The 20,164-nt window shown below is 37.5% G+C and overlaps 1 protein-coding gene across 2 annotated transcripts in view; it reads right to left on the bottom strand.

The window, feature by feature from the left end:
* Positions 1–20,164, bottom strand: part of utp20 (UTP20 small subunit processome component) — a 154,385-nt gene that overhangs the window by 17,462 nt on the left and 116,759 nt on the right. For both annotated transcript variants that reach the window (XM_039761686.1, XM_039761688.1), the window contains exons 43-50: positions 12,721–12,877; positions 11,783–11,881; positions 11,532–11,699; positions 8,509–8,675; positions 7,449–7,596; positions 3,088–3,204; positions 2,454–2,624; positions 2,174–2,305 (exon numbers count right to left, since the gene is read on the bottom strand). In XM_039761686.1, coding sequence (XP_039617620.1) covers positions 2,174–2,305; positions 2,454–2,624; positions 3,088–3,204; positions 7,449–7,596; positions 8,509–8,675; positions 11,532–11,699; positions 11,783–11,881; positions 12,721–12,877 — 1,159 coding nt within the window. The remainder of the gene's footprint in view (positions 1–2,173; positions 2,306–2,453; positions 2,625–3,087; positions 3,205–7,448; positions 7,597–8,508; positions 8,676–11,531; positions 11,700–11,782; positions 11,882–12,720; positions 12,878–20,164) is intronic.

Below are 20,164 nucleotides of genomic sequence, written 5' to 3'. Positions count from 1 at the left end.
TTTAGCGGGACATTGACTTTTTCCACCGTGTGCTTTGTTTCCACAGTAGCTGCATTTATGAATATGCTATCAGGCGCTTCATATTTTTGCTGCCTTTCAATTGTGTAATTGGTTTTGTTCAGCTCTTTGGAACTGTTGCTTTTATCTCTGCACTGCGTCAGTTCACGTGAGCCACTCGGTGTACTTGCATCGAAGGTTCCCAGCTGTGCTGGTGCCATCTCGTGCTATGTCCATAGCTTTATTTAATGTTACCTTAGTCCTGGCACTTAAAACTTTCTCTCGCAGTTTCGCTGAGTTTGTGTCAAACACCACCCTGACCATCTCATCTTCCTCTCTATAAGCACAGTCCTTCACCCGTGAATATTTACCCGTGGCAGTTTGCTATTGGATTGCCGCTGACGGACGGCCTTATATGGGCAGGCACTAAATTACAAACGCCAGCGGCAGCCTGTCTATGAACTTAATTTAAAGTGTAGGTTTACATCGTGCTTTGTTTCCGAAGTAGCAGAACTCATGAATATAGTTGTATATGTCACTCGCTCGCTTCTTATTGTTTCGCTGCCTTCTCAATTATATAATGCATGTTTTCTTGAGCGCTTTTTTGAGGTCTTCCTGGTTTTCTATGTACTGCGTGATTACGTGGGAGGCGTGATGATGTCACATGAAACTCCGCCCCCACGGCGTTGAAGCTCATCTCCATTACAGTAAATGGAGAAAAACTGCTTCCAGTTATGACCATTACGCGTAGAATTTCGATATAAAACCTGCCCAACTTTTGTAAGGAAGCTGTAAGGAATGAACCTGCTAAATTTCAGCCTTCCACCCACACGGGAAGTTGGAGAATTAGTGATGAGTCAGTGAGTGAGTGAGTGAGGGCTTTGCCTTTTATTAGTATAGATAAGTATGTTTGAATTAAACTAGTAAACTTAGCCAATTTCAGATACAATGTATTAGAAAAAAAAAGGAACTTTTAATAAACTATACTGTTTTGTCAGTGTACATCTAAGATGTTTTATGGAAGTCTTAAGTTAAACCTCTGCGTGTATGACAACAAGACACAAATTTTAGTGTACTCATTCATCTATTTTCTGAACACTCTTGGTCTGCTGTAGTGCCCATCCTAGCAGCATCGTGAAAGGCAATAATCAACCGGATGAAATCCAATTGGCAGAACTATTAGTGTTGTTAATTGTAAACATTTGACACCATTAATACATGCACACAAAGAATGTTCAAATTAAGCATTCATGCATGTCCTAATTTTGAGTATACCTTTACCTGTGGGCGGTTAATGTAAAGGCATCCTTTTTTCTTAGTGCATAATGCTTTCATATTCATATATTTAGTATAATGTCTCGCCTGCACCTGGCTTTCTTGAGCTATACACAGTTTATGGACGGAGACTGGGACAGCTGAAAGGCCCAGGCTGATCTGGATAAGCATTAATCTCTTCTATCTTCCTTTTCTCCTACTACCAGTGCTAAGCTAAGTTTCTTCAAAAATATAATTGGTAACTCTGATACTCCTGCTTTCACCTCCACACCATTCCTATTACATCAACAACTCATACTACATCAACTGGAATGACAGTGTGGACTGTTCATAAGAAGACCAAGTAAGGACACAACTGAAGCTACACACAGAAAACGTTGCGAGACCAGAAGGAGTCAGTCCTCAAATTCTTAAAGCCTGTGCTGTCCAACTTTGTGGTGTCCTCTGTCACCTGTTCAGCCTGTCCATAAGGCTTCAAGAAGTGGCACTGCTGTGGAAAACATCCAGCATTGTTGCTGTTCCAAAGAAGGCAGGCACCTCTTCACCTAATGACCAGTGACAGTTACATCTCTCAACATGAAGGCCTCTGAGAGACTTGTCCCGGACTACAGAAGTCTTCTTGTGGTAGACCACCGGGACCCACTGCAGTCTGCCTATTGGACAAAGAGTGGTATGGAGGATGCAATTATCTGGCTGCCCCACTAAGCTTATTCTCACCTGGACAAAGCTTGTAGAAATCTGAGGATTATTTTTTTAGTTTAGCAAAGTGTAAAAGGAGGCCTTGATGTGAGAAACAGGGGTAAGGGTTTCTTTTCTTCACTTTCCAGAGCAAGCATAAAAGGCAAGTTTCCATAAAATTAGCACTGGAAAAATATTTTGCTTTAAAGTCACAAAATCTCACCTTGAGGAGGCCAAAAGCTGTGGCTTGTCTCGACTGATCATATATATCCTCTTCTGCATATCCCAGCAAGACCTGCAACTGCTTGTCTGAGATTTTGCATCTCTCATTATTTCTCACAAGCATTGTTATACACTGTAAGCAACAGAGAGACAAATAAAATGAAGCAAATGTCCTCAATGTTAAATTAAGCACAGTATATAGAAATGTTCAGGTGGATGATGATGTACTAAAACAAGAAGTAAGGCTTATTTGATATGTGCAGAAAGCCCAGGGTCAATACCTTGAAGCAGTTGACAACAAGATGGAAGTTATCTCCTTTAGCTGCTCCTGCTTTTGCATAGTCTTTAAGTAAAACAAACAATTGCTTTGTCAGCTGATCTATGTTATTTCCAACAGAAGGTAGAGGAAACTTCAGAATCCATGTAAAGCATTGCAAGGATTCAGTAATCACCTGATCAAAAACAAAAAATAGAACTTAATATTTCAATCAAAAAAAACAAAAAACAAAATAATAAAATATTAGAAAAGAAACAGAGTTTCGTGGTGTAGTGTGGAAAAAAATTAATCTATTTAGTTTTAAATATAGTCTGGGATAGCATAGATAAATAGTTACAGGGCATGTTTATCTTAGTTAAGATTCAATATTTATAAGTGCTGCTTAAATAACCGACACTAATGTAACAACCAATATTAAATTACAAACAATAATGCTGATTTAAATGCAAAATGTTTAAAAACTTAATATCACAGGACTTTTAACCCATAAATATCTCTATAAAAAGCTTGGCATAGAAGTGCACAAAAACTGCTTTCTGGCATGGGGTACCTATTACACATGAAAACAACATACATGGACATTTAAGACTGATAACCCAAAAGCTTTTCTCAGAACGCACGAGACCTTAGTTCCTCACCTTGACATGCATGGAGTTCAGGCAGTCAATCAGAAGCGTTACAAAAGGATCAAGCATTTCCAACACATCACTTTCAGAAGAATTGACTTTGGACCTTTTTAAACTCATATGCAAAAGCTAAGCATAAAGAGAAACAAATAACATTTTAATATTTTACTACACTGATAAATACCTAATAAACAATTACCAAAAACAAATGGTTAATCCTTTATTAAACAACAATATTTTAGTATATTAAATTTTAGAACAGTATATCCTCCAAACCTACTACAGCCAGTATAAGTATTAACATTTGTGTGCAAATTCACGCAATATGCATTTTTCCAAAAAATGTTTAAATTTATTATCACTAAAACACACTGTTCACACTTTATATTTACGTTTACTTTATTAGCAGACGCCTTTATCCAAAATAACTTACAAAATAGGCAAACAATCGAGTAACTTTAGGCTAGGGCCTGTTTGTTCAGTAAGTGTAATAGCAGGGGTAACAAAAATTGACTGCCAGATGTGAAAAGATATAATGGCTCATACATTTACAATCACAGAAGCAATTAAACTTAAACAAAATTAACCAAGAATATAAAAATATTGCAGAGCAAAGTTATTTTTTCACCTTCATCAATTAGACATATTAACAGAAAAGACGGGTCTTCAATCACTTCTTAAATACATTGAGGGAGTGAGCAGTACGGATGGAGGTGGGCAGCCTGTTTCACCAACTAGGAACTACACAGGAAACAGTTTGGATTGAGATTTGATGCCATGTAGAGGTGGCATTACCAGATGCTGCTCCCTGCAGATCTGAGTGGGCAAGAAGGAGTATACTACTTCACCAATGTCTCCATATGCTTAGGTACTGACCCATTGATTACTCTGTAGGCAAACATCAGAGATTTGAACTTAATACGCGCTGCTACAGGGAGCCAATGTAGCAACCTGAAGAGAGGAGTGACATGTGCCCGTCTTGGCTGTTTAAGCACAAGATGGGCTGCTGCATTCTGGATCATTTGCAGCAGCATGATAGCACATGCAGGTGATCCTACCAGAAGCGAGTTGCAGTAGCCCAGACATGACAAAACTAATGTATAAGTACAAAATTACCTAAATATCACTTTATTTATCTTTTCAACTTGCCTATGCTTTAAACAGTTTATTGTATTAACGCGAGCAGGCTAAGTTTTATACTTTCTGTAATGACTGTCCTTTTAAATGATTCATTGTATCCCAGCAACTACCTTAAAAAAGGAGAATATGTACTATAATATTTGGGTTTTTTGTAGTTTTTTTTATAGGTGATGTCAAATTCCAGGCATTTAAAGGCATAACATTATGGATACTTATTTAGATAGACATAAATATCTAATACCAAAAACCACAGTAACAGATAGGCTCAATTTAAACAAGGAAACATATTTTTGTAATAACACATTTGTTATATAATGTTATTTGCTATACAATTAGTTGTTGAAATATTTTGACAAATATGTTCTGCATGTAATAATGCTAATGCTATAAACCTAAAAGTATAAAACAGCATCGGACAGAGGGGGGTGGGCACTTTTCAAAAAAACAAAAAAAATGGTTATGTGGTAAGTTTATATATTTAAGGAATAATATACAGTAGAATATTATTACTGAAGTACACTATTAGATTAGGGATACAGGGAATTTAATCTCCAAGAATGTGTGAGACCAAGGACAATGGAGAAAAAAAGATTTTGGGGCAACCGGTCAAACCCAGCTATCTCCAAAAATAACCAAGTCTGTGATGCAATGCCTCCATGTCCAATGTTGGTTTGTGACATATTCCCAGTAATTCCTGTGATAATTAACTGGACAAGCAGGACAGAACATGTATATTTATTGAAAATGACCCATTTATTGTTAATTGTATAGAACATTCACATTTTAAAATTTATTAAAAAAAAAAGTAACAAAGCCCTGTACTGCATTTGTGGATTAAAAATATTTAAAAACTTAAATGCGTTTGTGACACCATCTAGAGGCTAAGTGAGGCTACACCCAAAGATCAAATTTGAGAGTGCATGCCCTATCACTTTCACAAGGAGCACAAAGTAGCACTGTGCAACAAGGGACAAAAAAAGTCTCTCCCCAAGAATTAAAAAAAAAAAAAAAAAATTTTAATCAAATAGCCTTTTATTGTCAATTCACTATATGTGCAGAACATACAGGCTAATTGAAATACTGTTTCTCTCTCAACTTCGTAGTACAATAAAATATAAAAAGTATAAAGTATAACATATAAGATAAATAACATTAGAACTTGTAAAGTAGACCTGTGTACAATGTGCAATAGTCATTACTGCAAAAGCCAATTATAGCTTATTAGATGTACAAAAAGACAGACAGTTAGCAGTAGATGTAATATTGAGTCCTTATATAATACCAGCTAAGGTAGGGTACTTGGTAGATAGTGACTCTTGTTACAGTTAAGGGGCAGGGGGCAAGGGGAGAAGGTAGTGGACAGAGTTCAGCATCCTGACAGCTTGGTGGATGAAGCTGTTAGACAGTCTTGTGGAGCGGGCAGGGAAGCTCCGGTACCTTTTCCCTGAGAGGAGGAGGTTAAAAAGGGAGTGAAAGTGGTGGGAGGAGTCACCAGCAATGCTGATGGCTCTACGGGTGAGACGGGTGTGGAAAATGTCCTTGAGGGAGGGCAGTGGGGCACCAATGATCTTACTGGCCGCATCCACTATGCATTGCAGGGACTTCCTATAGGAGGCAGTGCAACTTAAATACCACTCAGAGATGCAGTTAGTGAGGATGCTCTTGAATTGTGCCCCGGTGGAAAGAGCACATGATGAGTGGTGGAAGTTGCGCTCTCCTCAGTTTGCGTAGAAAGTAGAGGCGGATTTGAACTTTCTTGGCCAGTAATGTGGTGTTATCTGACCAGGAGAGGTCCTCTGAGATGTACGTCCCCAGGAACTTAGTGCTACTCACCCTTTCAACAGCTACACCATCGATGGTCAGTGGGGGATGCTGTGAATGACCACTCCTGAAATTGACCACAATCTCTTTGGTCTTTCCCACGTTCAGGAAGAGATTGTAGTCTTTACACCAGTGGACCAGTTGGCTCACCTCGTTCCTGTAGATGGCTTCGTCATTGTTGGTGATGAAGCCGACCACGATTGCATCATCCTTAAACTGGACAATGTGATTGGTACACAGTCGTGGGTCAGCAGGGTGAAGAGCAACGGGCTGAGCACACACCCTTGAGGGGCCCCTGTGCTCAACATGATGGTCTTAGAGGTGTTATTGCCGACTCGCACATTTTGTTGGAGAATGTGAACAGAACAAGAATTGAAGATGTAGTTGAAAATGTTTGGCATGGTAAAAAGTGGCATTAAAAATAACTTATAATCTGATTTATTGGTCTCATTCAGATACTTAGAACTGAGAACTTATGAAGGTATAAAAACGAATGCTAAGACTATATTTTAAAACAATCATTATGCCTTACAGATCTCCTAATATGTAACAAACTCTACATAGGAAGACAGTGAGTGTGATTTCCTCAAAATAATTAGGGTTTAGTTAAGACATGTATTTTGAAGTTGCGTTATCCAGGTACAGTTCACGTGGCTATAAGCAAACAGCAAAACAACCTTATCACAATATTTAGTGCTTAACTCTTATACCTTAAGTAAAGTTATTATACAGCTACACCTACCACCATAAAAAGGAATTTCAAATTTCGAAAAGTCAAATATAAAAGAGTGGGACACTGCTTTATTGGTCTTGAGTCAGTGGCCTTTAATCCCACATCTCCTTGGAAACCATTTGGCGCGTACATGAGTTTTACCAATTTTCTGTCTGGACTAAAGCACCTGCTCCAGTTAGGAATTAAAACTTATTAGTTCTGAACACAGAGGACAATGTGAGGAACTAATTCTGGTCTTTAAATTCTCAAAAGCATTTCAAAATTCTTTTAGTTATACAGAAAATAACATATTCAAGCACACTAAGGAAAATTAACGGAAAGAATGCCAAGAAGCACTTTGACCCCCAAAAGGTTTTGGGAATCTGAAACAAACTATCAAACCATGCAGGTGAAGCACAACTTTGACAGGGTATTAAAAGTTTCTATAAAGTACAATTTAGCAGTTTGCTAACCTAATACACTTGGACTTAAAGGTTTCCATTAGTTTGATGCACTGCTTCTGTTTCTTATAAGGACCAGATAAGTAAAAAGATGCAAGCAAGTAACAAAGAAATAATTTCTGAATTTGAAGATGACTACTTAAGCTGTATTCAGAGTTACATTTAAAGAAAGAAAAGGATATTAAATCATAACAAAATAAAATGAAACTCTGCTTTTACATAAAGATTTAGTAACTTACTCTAAGACCTGTGTCCACCAAGATGTGCATATTAGTTCTGTAGCTAATTGCAGCTTTCTGACCATCTCTGGTGGGAGTTGGTGGAAGCAGGAGGCAGCTTTTCGGTTGAAGTCTTGGATCTAATGCAGGCTGCTGTATAGTCTTTTCTCTGTAAAGTATATTTGTTATTTTCTATTATTATACTTTGCTAGACAAAGCTAATAATATAATACACATTTCAACATGCAGTCACCTATCATTTTCCAAATCTAATCAGTTCCCAAGAACCAGTTGGAAAACATGTCTTAAAAAAGACAACATTGAAAAACTATTTCCCATTATTTTAAATAGGAAAAAAAAAATGTGTGCCAATCTGAAAACCCCAACTAATTTCCCCAAATACCAGTGAAATACACTTAAACAGCTGTATAATCATCAAACCTTGATTTCTAAATTTTGTGCAATAGTTATTCATCAATTACCTACTTAAACTGTTTAATAGGATTGTTTCTGAACACTGACCTACATATTATAAGAGACAGAAGCTGGGCTTTAACTGCTCTCATGTAGTGGTTCGCCTACTAGAGTGGTAGACTTGTCTTGTAGCAAAATGTAGTTATGAAATTTGCTTAAAATAAAAAATAATAAACTGTAGTAACTTTCCAATTGTTTTTCACAATTTGTAGAGTCGTTTCCCAAGATTACACAGATATTTAATGCATAAAGGTGTTATAGTCTTGTACCTTTGCTTATTGTACTATTGGGAGACAGCTCAGAGCACATGGGTAACAACAGCAGTAAGCTTGTTTACATTGGCACAACCACATTGTACTTTCAAAAAGGCACATAGGTTAAAATACAATCAGGATTAAAAAAAAAAAAAGTTCTTGTAAAAAGTACATAAAGAAAAGTCAGATAAAGAGAGATGACTATGTTAAAATATAGATACAAACAAATACAGAACTATGCAATGTAACTAAATTCATCAGAAAAGTGCACAAATTTCAATTAAAATGCAACTAAATCAAAAATAAAAAAAAAACATGACAAAGTAAATGCTGAAATAAAAATAAAGGCTTACTTGGTTTTCTCTGTAAGGAGTGGTAAACTTTCACTGACAAGCCCATAACTTAGCAAAAGGATTGAGTTTGCGGCCATTTCCTTATTAAGTAGCAGACCAGCTACAATACGTCGCAGAGTTTCATGGACTTTACGGGCAACTTTTAAGCTTGTAGTATTTTCAAGAACCTATGAGAGACAAAAATATATTCAAATATCAAAGTCACCTAGAAAAGTTCATTTAATTTACTCAAGACTTCAAAAATGCAAATCATACATCACCAAAGCAGTGACTTTTCATCTGCTTCTGCTGGTGGAGGCCAGAACAAATGGTCTGGGCAAACCAGAATCTCTTAGTCCATATGAATTATAATCATCGTTCACTATTTGGCTCGGGTCTTCTTGCAGTGAACCAGGGCTAGTATATGTTCAGCAGGTGCCCTTACAGGAAATCCTCTTTGGATAACCATACCACATGAACTAGCTTCTCGAGCCCAATGAAATGATGGCTCTACTAAGTGATCTTTCCAAATGTTTTAGTTTCATGGTGAATGAGGCCAGAACCCAATGCAGATCTTTATTTTGGTTGATCATATACAGTATATTTTTTTTAAAGTCCGACAACAAATAGAAACAAAGATAACAAGAATGTATACAAATATACTGAACAGTGACAGCATGAGGGGAAAAACTAGCAATTGAAACAATGAATATAAAATAACAATGTCATGGTGAATTACCAAAAGATCATCTTGGAAGCTAAGTTGTACAGTTGCAAATTTATTTGATAAATATTTTTCAACTCACTGCAGACAGTATGTTTTATATTTGCCAGCCTAATTGTCCAAGGTGGCCTCTGCACAAGTGGCGCTTTTCATGGGGTCAACCAGCTCAGTATGGAACATCTCTGTCAAGTATTATTGTCAGAGTTCTCAATAAAATGTTAATCACAAAAAGCATGTACTTTAAATACTGTATGGAAAGAAACTGGCAAAAATATGAAAAAAGGGATGGATCACTCACTATCCAAACCTCTGCTTATACACTCACCTAAAGGATTATTAGGAACACCATACTAATTTGGTGTTTGACCCCCTTTCGCCTTCAGAACTGCCTTAATTCTATGTGGCATTGATTCAACAAGGTGCTGAAAGCATTCTTTAGAAATGTTGGCCCATATCGATAGGACAGCATCTTGCAGTTGATGGAGATTTGTGGGATGCACATCCAGGGCACGAAGCTCCCGTTCCACCACATCCCAAAGATGCTCTATTGGGTTGAGATCTGGTGACTGTGGGGGCAATTTTAGTACAGTGAACGCATTGTCATGTTCAAGAAACCAGTTTGAAATGATTCGAGCTTTGTGACATGTTGCATTATTCTGCTGGAAGTAGCCATCAGAGGATGGGTACATGGTGGTCATGAAGGGATGGACATGGTCAGAAACAATGCTCAGGTAGCCCGTGGCATTTAAACGATGCCCAATTGGCACTAAGGGGCCTAAATTGTGCCAAGAAAATATCCCCCACACCATTACACCACCACCACCACCACCAGCCTGCACAGTGGTAACAAGGCATGATGGATCCATGTTCTCATTATGATTACGCCAAATTCTGACTCTACCATTTGAATGTCTCAACAGAAATTGAGACTCATCACACCAGGCAACATTTTTCCAGTCTTCAACTGTCCAATTTTGGTGAGCTCGTGCAAATTGTAGCCTCTTTTTCCTATTTGTAGTGGAGATGAGTGGTACCTGGTGGGGTCTTCTGCTGTTGTAGCCCATCCGCCTCAAGGTTGTGCGTGTTGTGGCTTCACAAATGCTTTGCTGCATACCTCGGTTATAACGAGTGGTTATTTCAGTTAAAGTTGCTCTTCTATCAGCTTGAATCAGTCGGCCCATTCTCCTCTGACCTCTAGCATCAACAAGGTTTTTCGCCCACAGGACTGCCGCATACTGGATGTTTTTCCCTTTTCACACCATTCTTTGTAAACCCTAGAAATGGTTGTGCGTTAAAATCCAAGTAACTAAGCAGATTGTGAAATACTCAGACCGGTCCGTCTGGCACCAACAACCATGACACGCTCAAAATTGCTGAAATCACCTTTCTTTCCTATTCTGACATTCAGTTTGGAGTTCAGGAGATTGTCTTGACCAGGACCACACCCCTAAATGCATTGAAGCAACTGCCATGTGATTGGTTGATTAGATAATTGCATTAATGAGAAATTGAACAGGTGTTCCTAATAATCCTTTAGGTGAGTGTATATCTTTGCTGAGGGAAATCCTCAATGGAGCATTAACCTTTCAACAGATCTCTAAGACTGGAGGAATGTGTAAATGTATCTACCTTGTCAAAGCCATGCTCCTATGAAAGGTGCTGTGCATATGAAAAAATTACAAAATGGAAAAAACTATAGTAAAAGGGGAAAAATCTATAGTTGTAGCTACCAATTGCGGTTTCCATTAAAGTTCAATAATTAAAGCAAAAGTGAGCAAATATGCAGTTTATGCAATTTATAAAGACACTGTAATTATAAAAACCAAAGTGCATAACCAGTATAATAAAAAAAAAAAAAGAATAATAGCAAAAATAAAATACTTAACATCTTATACATAAGCGTCAATGTGTGGAAGGTGTGTGTCTGCCTGTCCAGCCAGGAAGAGCAAGGCTGCACCCTGAAGCTCAAAGTGTCGGCAAGGTGGCCCCAAATTCACAAGTTAGAACAAGAAAGGCAAGGCTAAAGCCTTAAACTGAAAGAAAGTGACTCCATCGCCAAAGTGAAACCACCAAGAAAAGACAAATAAATGACAGACAAACTCGCTTAGCTGCTGATAGACAAGGGGGCGAGCACGTCCACAAAACAAAACCACCAACACTGCATTTCAAATTTTTTTTGACGATTTCAATAGTTTCTAGGAGCCCAGGCGTTTTACAGCACAGGCTTACACAGCTAGTAATTGTATTTTGCAATTTGTTCATTTAATATGATATATAGACGTTGGGATGGAATTATTTAAAAGAAAAAATTCCAGCCTACCTCTTTCAGTGGTATAATTAGCTGAGACACTTGACCCTTTCCAATAAATTGAGCAAGTATTTCATAAGAATCATAACTTTTGCTTCGTCTGGCTTCCATTACTTTAGAAACAATCCCTTTTACTTCCTTTTCTTCTGCAATATCACCGAACAGTTCTCGATTAAAGATCTGTGGAAATATAAAACACTTGAAGTAAGAACTGGGATATTTAAGCATCTTTCCTTGCATAATAAGCAAAAATAGAATTTTACCGAAATTAACATGTCCATACAAGAATCCAGATCTCCACTATTAAGAGTGTTACTGAGAGTCTCTAACAGCAGGTAAACTGTATATGTCAAAACATGAACCTAAAAGGAGGGAAAGAATAAAAACAAAAAACAACCACTTAATTGTGTAATATGACGTATTGAATTACTTGTTCTTGTTAACAACAGAAGAAATAGTCTAAATAACTGATCACATTAATCTTTTAATATAAACAAATAACATCAATAAGTGTTGGGACAGTGAATTCTAAAATATTTTTCCTTTTGTTTTGCGTGACCAAAACAGGTGAGCAGAATATTTAATTTATTCTAAAATTTGAAATAATATATGCAAAGTAATACCCAGAAATAAATAGTTTCATTAGGTACTTTTGCTTTGTAACAACCTTTTTATTTCAAATCTGAAATGCTTTTGAGTGCAGATTAAAAAAACAGCAATTTTTACATTGCTGTTTGAATTTTTATTGAGGGCACTTCATCCAGTAAAATGGCATTCCTCTGTACTTCAGCTTCTATGAAGGAGTATTGAAGAGGCCCCAAAACTGTTCAGGTCAACTTACAACGTTTACTGATAAGAACATGCTAAAATTTTAATGAAGTTAAGTGCAATTACACAGGGAGAATCCCTAGTATGTATTCACAAAAATCTCAAATTAGACTACAATTTAAAAGTTTTAAGAAATTTTTTACACATGGAACACATAACACATCTAAAAACTAAATCTGTTTAACATAAATAATAGCATTGCATATTTTACTACAAAAAAAAAAAAATCCAAGTAACACAAAAACAATGCAGACTTTAATCATGTTTTCTTGTTTTATCTTTATAAGACAAAAAAGACCAAGCAAAAATAATATAGAAAAGAAGAGAGGGTTCTGAATGAAAAGGAGAAATGAGAAAAATGTAAGTGATATACCTGATAACCTTTGACTAAGACAGTCTTCATTTCTGCTAACAGATATTGGAGGTACTGACATCCCAAAGTTTCGATGATTTTTATTAGTGCATTGCGAGCAGCATCTCTAATTTCTTGAAAGCGGTTTCGAAGAAGGATGCAAATTTTCAGCAAAATACTATTTAGGGGAAAGAAAAATCACAAACACAACAATAAGGATAATTACTTTTTAGTAACACTACCGCACATTCAATAGAACTTTTAGGCACAGACACAACTGGTAGATATTTGTGGCAAGATATCAGTTTGCGAGTGCCTTTATGAGTGACTTAATAAGCATAAGGAGTTAACCCAACACAACCCTCAGGATAACTGGAGGATACAGAGCACATTAAAACAAGTTCAGGGACTTTACATAGCAACTTATTACTGTTAAAAGAAATTTCGTCTGGTGCCAAAAGAAACCTGTTACAGTGCCAATCCAATGTAACAAAAAAAGTTACTAAGCTCAGGTATTTTTTTAAAATAAAACAGAAAATGTGTACAGGTTATCACAAATAAGATGTCTTCCAAAGGCAGGAAATAAACATTACGCGGTATGTTGTCTGGTACAAGCACACTCAAACAAGATGATAATACTAAATCAACAATTCATGGATGAATTGTAGGCACATGTCACAGTTAGCATCTGCCAGGTAGGCTCTTGGGTTTCAGGAATACTAAAACTAAAAAAAAAAATTCTTTGGAATGCTTCAGCAGGCCAGCCAATAACAGTCAGGGTGGCAGGAATTACAGTGGGATGCAAAAGTTTGGGCAACCTTGTTAATAGTCATTATTTTCCTGTATAAATCGTTGGTTGTTATGATAAAAAATGTCATTTAAATATATCATATAGGAGACACACACAGTGATATTTGAGAAGTGAAATGAAGTTTATTGGATTTACAGAAAGTGTGCAATAATTGTTCAAACAAAATCAGGCAGGTGCATAAATTTGGGCACCACAAAAAAGAAATGAAATCAATATTTAGTAGATCCGCCTTTTGCAGAAATTACAGCCTCTAAACGCTTTCCTGTAGGCTCCAATGAGAGTCTGGATTGTGGTTGAAGGTATTTTGGACCATTCCTCTTTACAAAACATCTCTAGTTCATTCAGGTTTGATGGCTTCCGAGCATGGACAGCTCTCTTTAACTCACACCACAGATTTTCAATTATATTCAGGTCTGGGGACTGAGATGGCCATTCCAGAACGTTGTACTTGTTCCTCTGCATGAATGCCTTAGTGGATTTTGAGCAGTGTTTCGGGCCGTTGTCTTGTTGAAAGATCCAGTCCCGGCGCAGCTTCAGCTTTGTCACTGATTCCTGGACATTGGTCTCCAGAATCTGCTGATACTGAGTGGAATCCATGCGTCCCTCAACTTTGACAAGATTCCCAGTCCCTGCACTGGCCACACAGCCCCACAGCATGATGGAACCACCACCATATTTTACTGTAGGTAGCAGGTGTTTTTCTTGGAATGCTGTGTTCTTTTTCCTCCATGCATAACGCCCTTGTTATGCCCAAATAACTCAATTTTAGTTTCATCAGTCCACAGCACCTTATTCCAAAATGAAGCTGGCTTGTCCAAATGTGCTTGAGCATACCTCAAGCGGCTCTGTTTGTGCTGTGGGCGGAGAAAAGGCTTCCTCTGCATCACTCTCGCATACAGCATCTCCTTGTGTAAAGTGCGGCGAATGGTTGAGCGATGCACAGTGACTCCATCTGCTGCAAGATGATGTTGTAGGTCTTTGGTGCTGGTCTGTGGGTTGACTCTGACTGTTCTCACCATTCGTTGCTTCTGTCTATCCAAAATCTTTCTTGGTCTGCCACTTCGAGCCTTAACTTGAAATGAGCCCGTGGTCTTCCATTTCCTCAATATTTTCCTAACTGTGGAAACAGACAGCTTAAATCTCTGGGACAGCTTTCTGTATCCTTCCCCTAAACCATGATGGTGAACAATCTTTGTCTTCAGGTCATTTGAGAGTTGTTTTGTGACCCCCATGTTGCTACTCTTCAGAGAAAATTAAAGGAGGAGGAAACTTACAATTGACCCCTTTAAATACTCTTTCCCATTATAGGATTCACCTGTGTATGTAGGTCAGGGGTCACTGAGCTTACCAAGCCAATTTGAGTTCCAATAATTAGTTCTAAAAGTTTTGGAATCAATAAAATGACAACGGTGCCCAAATTTATGCACCTGTCTGATTTTGTTTGAACAATTATTGCACACTTTCTGTAAATCCAATAAACTTCATTTCACTTCTCAAATATCACTGTGTGTGTCTCCTATATGATATATTTAACTGACATTTTGTATCGTAACAACCAACGATTTATACAGGAAAATAATGACTATTAACAAGGTTGCCCAAACTTTTGCATCCCACTGTATAATAGAGAGATGTTCACTTTCATGGAAATTGAAACATTATGCATTATGAAATCAATCACACATCTTAATTAATACAATAACAACAAGGAAAATGTCTGAATTCTTCCTGTACAGTGAGGGTAGACGAAAAACAATTGAAGTGATGCTTGTGTCCTGCTGTCTGTTCTCCAGGGCAAATTTCTGGTTTCAATAAAGGCTTTGCTCAATTTTTATATATTAGGGAATTTTCTTTACCTACATGCCCTTTATGCCTGGTGAAATTTGACTGTATAAACAGACTATAAACAGACAGAGTAGAATAAAAGGTAAGTGGAGTTGAGGGGTGAATATGATCAAATATTATTCTTAATTTTTTTGGATATAATGCATATCTCTATTTAAGTTGGTATGATTCCATCTGCACCCAAAATGTAGAAACCTCATATCCTGGTGATTAATCCCTTATGCAGTAAGGGTTTTTGGCACTACTGATCCTAAATTGCATACCAAAAAATAAACAGTTATAATTCCTTTATTAAATGGGCTGCAAATGGCTGAAGAGTACACTTAAAATAAAAAAAAAGTATTTATATGATTAACAACCTTTGTTTATACCAATATCAACTAAATAAAACACAAAAAGTTAGTACTTAGGGCGGCACGGTGGCGCAGTGGTAGCGCTGCTGCCTCGCAGTTAGGAGACCCAGGTTCGCTTCCCGGGTCCTCCCTGCGTGGAGTTTGCATGTTCTCCCCGTGGTTGCGTGGGTTTCCTCCGGGTGCTCCGGGTTCCTCCCAAAGACATGCAGGTCAGGTGGATTGGCGATTCTAAATTGACCTAGTCTGTGCTTGGTGTGTGGGTGTGTTTGTATGTGTCCTGCGGTAGGTTGGCACCCTGCCCAGGATTGGTTCCTGCCTTGTGCCCTGTGTTGGGTGGGATTGGCTCCAAAGACCCCCGTGACCCTGTGTTCAGATTCAGCAGGTTGGAAAATGGATGGATGGAAGATAATACTTAGGGATTTCTCTATACAAAACTGGATTTTACAAGCTGAAACAATGTGAGCGGCATGATACAGTGACAATCGAGTGGATTTGGGGGCACAAATACATCGATACACTAAGAAACACTGCCTACACTCTAAGCTGAAATTGAAAGAGCACTGCTCAGAAAACTAACATAAGGAGTGTCAAATTAAGCAGTACTTACAAATTAAGTGTAGCTTTCAGAACACGTTGTTCTCAGTAAAGTCAAAACTTTACGTACACAGGTTTAGTAAAATTCTGAGCAATGATGTGTAAAGATGAGTTGTTGAATAGGCATAATATTTGTTGCTATTTATGCACAGCTGTGACATGTACAAATGACCAATCATCAACAACTATATGTCATCAGAATGCTCCAAGACTCAGCTATCTAATGGTAACAATAAGCCTTTCACTATAAGCAGCTTGATGTAGGTGGGATATTTAATAAAAAGAGAATAATTCAGCTTTGCTCGCCTCAGGATATAAGTGTGCAAATTACATATTTTAATAATGAAAGAAAGCAGACAACATGGAAACTTAAGATTTATTTGAAAGATGACTCCTTTGGGTATGTAAAAATATTATTGTTTTTAATTAACTTGCAGGTTTACTGGATCATACACAAACAACTTTGAAATAGAGCATGCATATGTGGTTATTTTGCAATTTAGTAGAAGTTTATGGAAAAAGGTGGAATTGTGATTTATCCTTATATCTTATCCTTATTAATGCATTTTTCACATTTTGAGCATACAAATGGATAACAGAGAAGTGGATTATGTGACACAAGCGACGTGAGAATTTTTTTTCACTTTTTTCTATCAATTTTTTCAAATTGATTGATGATGGACAGGGTCCTTCATCATTATGTTGCATTACATCATAAAGTGTTGTCTCACGTTTTGCATGAAGACGTTAGATTAAAAACTTTTCTTGGCTACTAACTGTACTGTTTAAGTAACATATATAAAAAAATCATTTTTGGGTTGGAGTAATCCTTTAGGAAATTTCCATTTTTTGCTAATATTGATAAACAGTATATTTAACTTCACTATTTAATAAATTTTAGGAAAAGAAAAGCAAAATTTTGAAAATAAAGAAATAATGTTCAAACAATGCATTCTTACCAAAAGTTTACAGATATAATGATGACCAGGTTGTATCAAGCAAGGTTTGAACAAGAAAAAGGAATGACATGGGTGGAACAAGCATGCTGAAAGACTGCATGTTAAAACACAAGATTGCTACAGTAACTAAAACTATAGCAAGCTCTCACTATTGAAAACTCAAGATTTGGATACAAACAAGTCTTTAAAACTTAGCAGAAGACACTAGTTTCATCCATAAAGGCTGGTTTATACTTTACGCTAAGAAAGCGTACACGCACTCATCATGGCTGCCACATGTTCCCAATATTCATTTGATGCATCCTTTGAGCATGTCCTCAGAAATTAACACGACATGTGTGCAAGTTGCAGTATCAGCAAAAAAATTGGGGGGAGCAGTGTGTTTAAGTTGGAATGTGATGTCAGAGTTTCTGTTTACTATCAACATGTGATAGCAAGTTGCTTTGCAGATCATACAGGGTTAATATGCGCGCTTCCATGTTTGATGAATGGTTCGATGTGGTAAAATGCGGCAAAATGCTGAAACACGAATGCATTTGTTGTGCTTTTATATTTAAGCATTGCATATTCCCTTATTGTGATGAGGCAATACATTTTAAAGGTCTCACATACAATCTTTTATTTTTTTGGGAACATTCACAACAGCATCAGAATGTACGGCAGCGTATTTCAGCCACAGAGAAAAAAAATTAGGGACACAGTGAAAAGGTTTATTTTGTGATAAAATTTGAAACTTTGGCTTCAATCTTGAAATTTCCAATTTAATCTCGTAGCCTGTTATTAAAGTAGACCGTCGTAAACGTCATCTTAAAACTGACACAGTTGTTAATCACTATGTGCTTGTGGGGATTCCTCCTGAACTGACAGCAGCAGCAAGTAGTAATTGCCACACAGAACACATTAAATGTATGATATTCCAGCTCTCTGCTCATTTAGAATCCTTAGATTTATACTTGATATCACTTCTATGATGAAATGTGTTAAAGTATGTATATTACATTTTACAGATAAGTCATTAGCTTCATTTAAATAATTCATACTGTTAATACAGGTAAAATTCCGTTACAACGAATATCTTTACAACAAAATTTTCATTACAACAAAGTATTTTTATAGTCTCGACAGATTCCCCATATGACAAAAGTCTATAGAAATCTTGTTACTACGAAGTACATTCAGCAGATACTTTCATTACAACGAAGTGACCTTGAAATGCTTGAATGAACCATCCACAGAGCAGTTAGTTCTGTGGTCGCAGCTCAGTTGTGCACATTTATACAACAATCCCAAAACAGAAACATTTAAAAAAAAATCTTTCTTTGAACTTTCCTCGTACGATAACAGTTCATATTAGAAAAAAAACAACTTTACATGTTTGCAGCTCTCAACAGCGGCAAAAAAAAAAAAAGATGTTGCCAGTGAATTCTAAATTTCGCCATCAACACTGTCAGTTTTCTTGAAAGACGCCGAAAAAGCAGTTTTTATGTGGTTCAGTGATGCTCGTTCAAGAAACATTCCTATTAATTCAAGAAAATGTAAGGTTTCTAAACTCTCTTGGGACCTCCCCCAACTGGACAACATGCCGAAGAGCGTCCCGAAGTGTGATCACCGCATCTGTGGAAGATTATTTATCCATTGCTGGGGCAACAGCAGGCTCACAGCTCTGCTGCGGCCCTTCAGCGAAGGAAACAGAAAAGATATTGATGGGTGATACAAGGAACATTGTAAATACAGGGAACAGTATTACTTGGCCACTAACCTGGTCACAGTCCTGTCTGACTGCTGTGTCTGTTTACAGGAGAGTGGCAGATCAAGCTACAATAAATAACCATGCTGTTCCTGTTTCAAGCTGAATAAAGCTGGTTTTGCTAAAGTACTGAGACTCAGCCTCGTGTTTTGGGGTGCAAGACAGGGACTTATAGCACGACCACAATCTGTTAGGATTCACTTCGGCAGCACTTCACTGCAGCGATGTGATCCTGCTGTTTCCCTGCCCCAGCAATGGACAAACAAACAATCTTACACAGACGCTTCAGGACACACTTCAGCATAACGTTCCCGTTGGGTGGGGGGGATCCTAAAAAGAGTTCAGAAACCTCACAATATGAAGAAGAAGAAAAGGATGATTTGGCTTCTGATTAATAACTGTGCTACCCACAACATGCTTACGCATTTAGATAATGTTCGCATTGAATTCCTCCCACCCAACTGCACAGCAGTGCTTCAGCCATTGGATTTGGGCATCATTCGCACCCTGAAAGTGTATTATCGCAAGGAAATGGTGAGAAAAATTCTCGTCAGCATAACTTGTAGACAGGAGAAGATTAAAATTAACACAAAGGAAGATATTGAAATGATTGCAAATGCCTGGACTCAAGTTAAAGAAAGCACTATAGCAACAAATACAGAATCTCATTACAACAAAATATTTTTTAGGTCCCTGGCAGTTCGTTGTAATGGAATTTTACCTGTAATTACACATGTACGGGTGGCATGGTGGTGGAGCGGTAGTGCTGCTGCCTCACAGGGAATCAAGTCCCTGGTGTTTCCTGCCTGGAGTTTGCATGTTTTCCTGGTGGGTTCCAACAGTGTGCCCTGGTTTCCTACCAAAGACATGCAAGTTTGGGGATTTGTTGATGTTAAAATGACGCTAGTGTATGTGTGTGCTTGTATTCACCTTGTGATGAGCTGATGCCTCGTCCAGGGATTAATTCTGTCTCATGCCCGATGCTTGTTGAAAGGGGCATATCCCTGGATTTATAGATGTAATCATTAACCATCCATCCTTTTCAGAGATATTGTGGCAAAGTGTCCTCGGAATTTAATGGATGTTTCATGTAAATCACAACACAGGGAAACCAATTGTTTTCTTACTGTGATGATATCTCGCCCTGCCACCTGAT

The sequence above is a fragment of the Polypterus senegalus genome, chromosome 8 (assembly GCF_016835505.1).
Source record: "Polypterus senegalus isolate Bchr_013 chromosome 8, ASM1683550v1, whole genome shotgun sequence".
Taxonomy (NCBI): Eukaryota; Metazoa; Chordata; class Cladistia; order Polypteriformes; family Polypteridae; genus Polypterus; species Polypterus senegalus.
Note: the sequence above shows the minus strand (reverse complement) of the source record. Positions and strands in the feature narration are given on the sequence as shown.